General features: G+C 42.5%; 2 protein-coding genes across 4 annotated transcripts in view; one reads left to right on the top strand and one right to left on the bottom strand.

Moving 5' to 3' along the window:
- LOC109963630 (carnitine O-palmitoyltransferase 1, liver isoform) overlaps positions 1 to 4,408 on the bottom strand; it is a 23,499-nt gene that overhangs the window by 9,736 nt on the left and 9,355 nt on the right. The gene's annotated exons all lie outside the window — the stretch shown is intronic.
- On the top strand, positions 2,365 to 4,171 carry LOC109963632 (retinoblastoma-like protein 1). The gene is made up of 4 exons (XM_020606317.1): positions 2,365 to 2,740; positions 3,239 to 3,403; positions 3,526 to 3,664; positions 3,762 to 4,171. Exons 1-4 carry the CDS (start codon positions 2,639 to 2,641, stop codon positions 4,031 to 4,033), a joined length of 678 nt encoding a protein of 225 aa, XP_020461973.1. The 5' UTR covers positions 2,365 to 2,638; the 3' UTR covers positions 4,034 to 4,171.

Raw genomic sequence — 4,408 nt, 5'->3', positions numbered from 1 at the left:
CCTGTAACAGAATTTGAAAAATAAATACATTGAAGGAGAGAGTAAAGAAATCACACTTAAGGATGTATGTGAGGAGAACAACAAATAGTTTTTACACTAATTACTGTCTCACTACTGTAATGTCAGGCTAGGAAATCTCAAATGAATTCGCCCCATTTCTGTCTTTCCAAATCAGTACTGTGGGCAATATCCCTTCACTTTACCTGGTATACCAGGGAGTGGGACACTGTAAAGACTGACAAAACAAAACAGAAAAGCTATTACTCATCATCATAATCATCCTCTATTAACAGACTCAAGGTCCATACAAAAAAGAAATAAAAGAAAAGAAAAATAAATAAATAAAAATCATAAAAGACATTTATACCAATGTTTCCACAGAGAGGATTGGTAACGTACTACACTAAAACCAGGATTAGCCAGCATCATTATAAGACTGTTCTCAGAGTTATTCACACGACAGATAAATCTGTACATCAGGTTTCTCATTAATGCCTGAAAGGTACTAACATGGACCTGTGAACACAACAGACTGGCGCTGGTGGACCTAGGCTTCTTAAGCAGAATCCTCAAGGCATCATTATAAGCAACTTTAAGTTTCTGTAAAGTAGCTACCTTATATTTACACCACAATGGGGCAGTATACAACGGTGTACAGTATGTTCTGAACAGATGAACTTTAACATTAGCAGAACACATGTGAAATTTCCTAACCAACATATTAGCTTGAGCATACAAAATGCGACACTGCCGATATATATCCTCATCATCAGAAAGCTGATCTGTAATGAAATGTCCTAAATATTTAGTTTTTCTACAGACACTCAACCTTTGTCCAGACAAACAAAAGTCTGGCAAACAAAGTTCTTTGTCCCCTTTAGTCCGACAGATCAGTACAACACTCTTTTCTGCATTATATTTCACATCATACTTCAATCCATAGTCCGAGCACACATTCAGCAGTTGCTGAAAACCAGCACTGCTGGGCGAAAGTATGGCCAAATCATCAGCATACATAAAATGATTTACAAGATTAGGGCCTATCATACATCCAGTGTTACATTTATTCAATTCTTCAGACAACTCATCCATATATAAGTTAAACAGGGCTGGTGACAGTAGCCCCCCCTGGCGCACCCCATTACAAACACCAAACGAGGCTGAAATAGTCCCACCCCATTTAACCTGCATCTTCTGATTAGAGTACCAGTATGCCAAGATTCTTACAATGCTATCAGGAACCCCTTTTTGCTTAATTTATCCAAAAGCTTAAAGTGATTAACCCTATCAAATGCCTTGGACGCATCAATAAAACCCATCAAGACCGAGGAGTTTTGTCTGAGGTACTTCTGTGCTACCTCCTTCAGACTGTAGATACACAGATCTGTCCCCAGCTTGGATTTAAAACCAAACTGATTATGTGTGGTTGTTATACAATGACACAGGCGATCAAGCAATATCTTCTCAAGAACTTTAGATATAACACTGGCCAAAGCTATTGGCCTATAGTTATCCAGACTCCCAACTTTGCCAGCTTTGTCCTTCATAACAGGCACTAAGGTAACAGACAATAAAGAATCAGGTAGCAAACCATGAGTCATGAACCCAGAGAAGCACAAAGCAAGCAACACAGCAATCTTTGGGCTTGCATGCTTCAGATGTTCCGCTGTAATATTATCCGCACCAGCTGCCTTATCATCAGACAACTGCATTATTGCTAGACGCACCTCACTAGAAGTAATCACCACAGCATCCTCACTAGCAATGCTTCCCACTACATAGGGATCACTTTTAACACAATTAAACAATGCAGAATAGTGTTCTCTCCACAGATCAGCAATATTATCAGCCCCAGATACTCCCTCTATGGCACTGGGCAGTGGTGAATTAACCCTATTCAGAGAGTTTATGTTCTGTCATATGTTGTTAACTCTATAAAGCCACACTGTGTCCTGTGTGGTCGTTACAGGTTGTGCTCCAGAGACCCCACAGAGTCCATACTGGCCAGAGTAAAGACCCTGGGACAAACCTTCAAAGAACATTACACCAAAGACTCTGAGGACGCGCCCGGCTCTCACATAGGTACCACACAGTCCTACCAGTTCAGTAATCACTGAACTAAATAAAATGTTCTTGAGAAACAAGAAAACCTGGGACAAAAACAGTTTGATACATCTTTGGGTCCTTGGCCTTAAGACAGAATATAAGCCATTCAGTGATTCACTCTTGCTTTGTGTCAGACTTTGCAGAGAACCGTCTGAAGCTGGCTGAGATCCTTTACTACAAGATCCTGGAGAACGTCATGGTTCAGGAGATGAAACGACTGCAGGGCAAAGACATGAGCGTAAGCAGCAGCCTCAGTTTGTTTCATACGTTTTTATTTTCCTACAATAATGTGACAGTTTGAAAGCATTTGTGCGTAGTAATTCACCTCCTAACAATAATCAGTTGAACCCGCAGCTAAGGTTGGGTATCGTTGAGGTTTTTTCTGATATTGGCGTTAAAACGATACTTTTAAAATGGTGCTGGGGCCTTAATGGTGCCAGGACCGATATTTAAAAGTACTGTTTTCCTCTGAATAAATGTGTGTGTGTATTGTCAGGTGTTGTTGGAGCAGGATATCTTCCATTGTTCCCTGATGGCGTGTTGTCTAGAGGTGGTATTGTTCTCCTACAGCTCCCAGAGGACGTTCCCCTGGATCATCAATGTCTTCAAATTGGCCCCATTCTATTTCTATAAGGTGACCTCACACACACAGAGATTTACAACGTTGCGTTGGTTGGGGGATGAGTGTTATAGCTGTATATGTTACGGCCACAGTGTGACGAGTCAACCTGACTGGCTTCCAGCCCATAAGTTTCTGTTGTGCTTTGGTTACCCATGTTGCTAACATAGCCTGCTCTACCTTAGCGCCGATTCTACCACGAGTGTGTTGGCATTGATAGATTTAAAAAAAAAAGTTTAAAAAGCAGTTTAACATCCAATGCTGACAAGAATGCATGGCGTGTTACCTGTGGCCCAAATCCGACAGACCTCCAGTCACTTTGCTGATGAGATGTTCAGGTCCAGCCAGTACCTTTGTGCTTCCTAAAACAAAACTTTGCCTCCATCACAATAGTTTTAGAAATGTATATCACAATTATGATTCAAACAAAACCTGTCTGCTTTGCTCAGTAATATTTTCCAGGTGTGTGTGAGATTGTTTTAATGGATTTGTTTTGTGTTCGTATGTTTGTAGGTGATCGAGGTGTTTATCCGCTCAGAGGAAGGTCTGTCCAGAGACATGGTGAAGCACCTGAACTCAATCGAGGAGCAGGTTCTGGAGAGCAGAGCGTGGACCTCAGACTCTGCCCTGTGGAGTGCCCTGCAGGCTGCTGAGAACAGAGTCCCCACAGTAGAGGAGGTCAGCAGGACACACTCAGACAAACGCACACATGCACAAAATATCTGTTGTGACAATCTGGAAAAGAGCGAGCAGCTACTTCCTCTCACTCTCTTCGCCTTCTCCCACTCTTTCATCTCTAGGTGAATTTCTCCTCCAATCTTGACAGCGGTTCTGGTCTCACCAGTGGAGGGCCGTCCTATCTGCCTCTGCTCACCCTCTCCCCCATTATCCACCCTCGTATCAGGGAGTTCAGATCAGGTCTGGATAGTGCACGCAAAGGTGGGCGTTTAGGTGCATCTCTGTGTGTTTGGATATGTAGTATATTTTGTGAATGCAGGTTATTTATGTACTTTTTCTGTCTTTTTCCCTTTTCCAGATGTGCCTCCCTCCCCATTGTCAGTCCACGACAGGTATAGCTCCCCAGCAGCTGGCTCTCTGGTTAAACGCCGGCTCTTTGGCGACGATCCTCCGGCCCCAAAGACGGGACTGAACCCCGGTATGAGCCCGGCCTCGTCTCCAGCCAAAAGGCTGACGTTTGGTTCGAGCAGCACCCTGAGGATTGGAGAACAGGAGACCCAGACCACCATCCCCGTCCTGAGCATCCCACTGCAAGGTAGAGCACAGGAACATTCACTGTACATCGATTAACTGAAATACAAATGTTGTTCAATGGCTTCTGTTTCGTGATTATTTTAGTAAATTCAAAGCTGTTTAACATCATGAATCAAATATTGTTTCTACCACTTAAAGTTAAATAAGGCATAAAATCTAGGTGCAAATAATATATATTCTTCTGTAGAACCTTAATATGAAACTCTAAGAGCTGAAGAATTTAGTTTAACAAGACACACTAGCATTTTGCACTGCAGGAGGTACGGTAGTATCACGAACACACACTGACCACATCTACACCGCTTTGTGTGTTTTAACAAAGCTTTTAAAAAGTCTTGTGTTTAGCCTGCTGCCCGCTGCTGAAACCTGTAATCACAACATGATATTCCCCAACGCTGTGGAAGCAGCTTA

The sequence above is a fragment of the Monopterus albus genome, unplaced genomic scaffold, assembly GCF_001952655.1.
Source record: "Monopterus albus unplaced genomic scaffold, M_albus_1.0 scaffold76.1, whole genome shotgun sequence".
Classification (NCBI taxonomy): Eukaryota; Metazoa; Chordata; class Actinopteri; order Synbranchiformes; family Synbranchidae; genus Monopterus; species Monopterus albus.
Note: the sequence above shows the minus strand (reverse complement) of the source record. Positions and strands in the feature narration are given on the sequence as shown.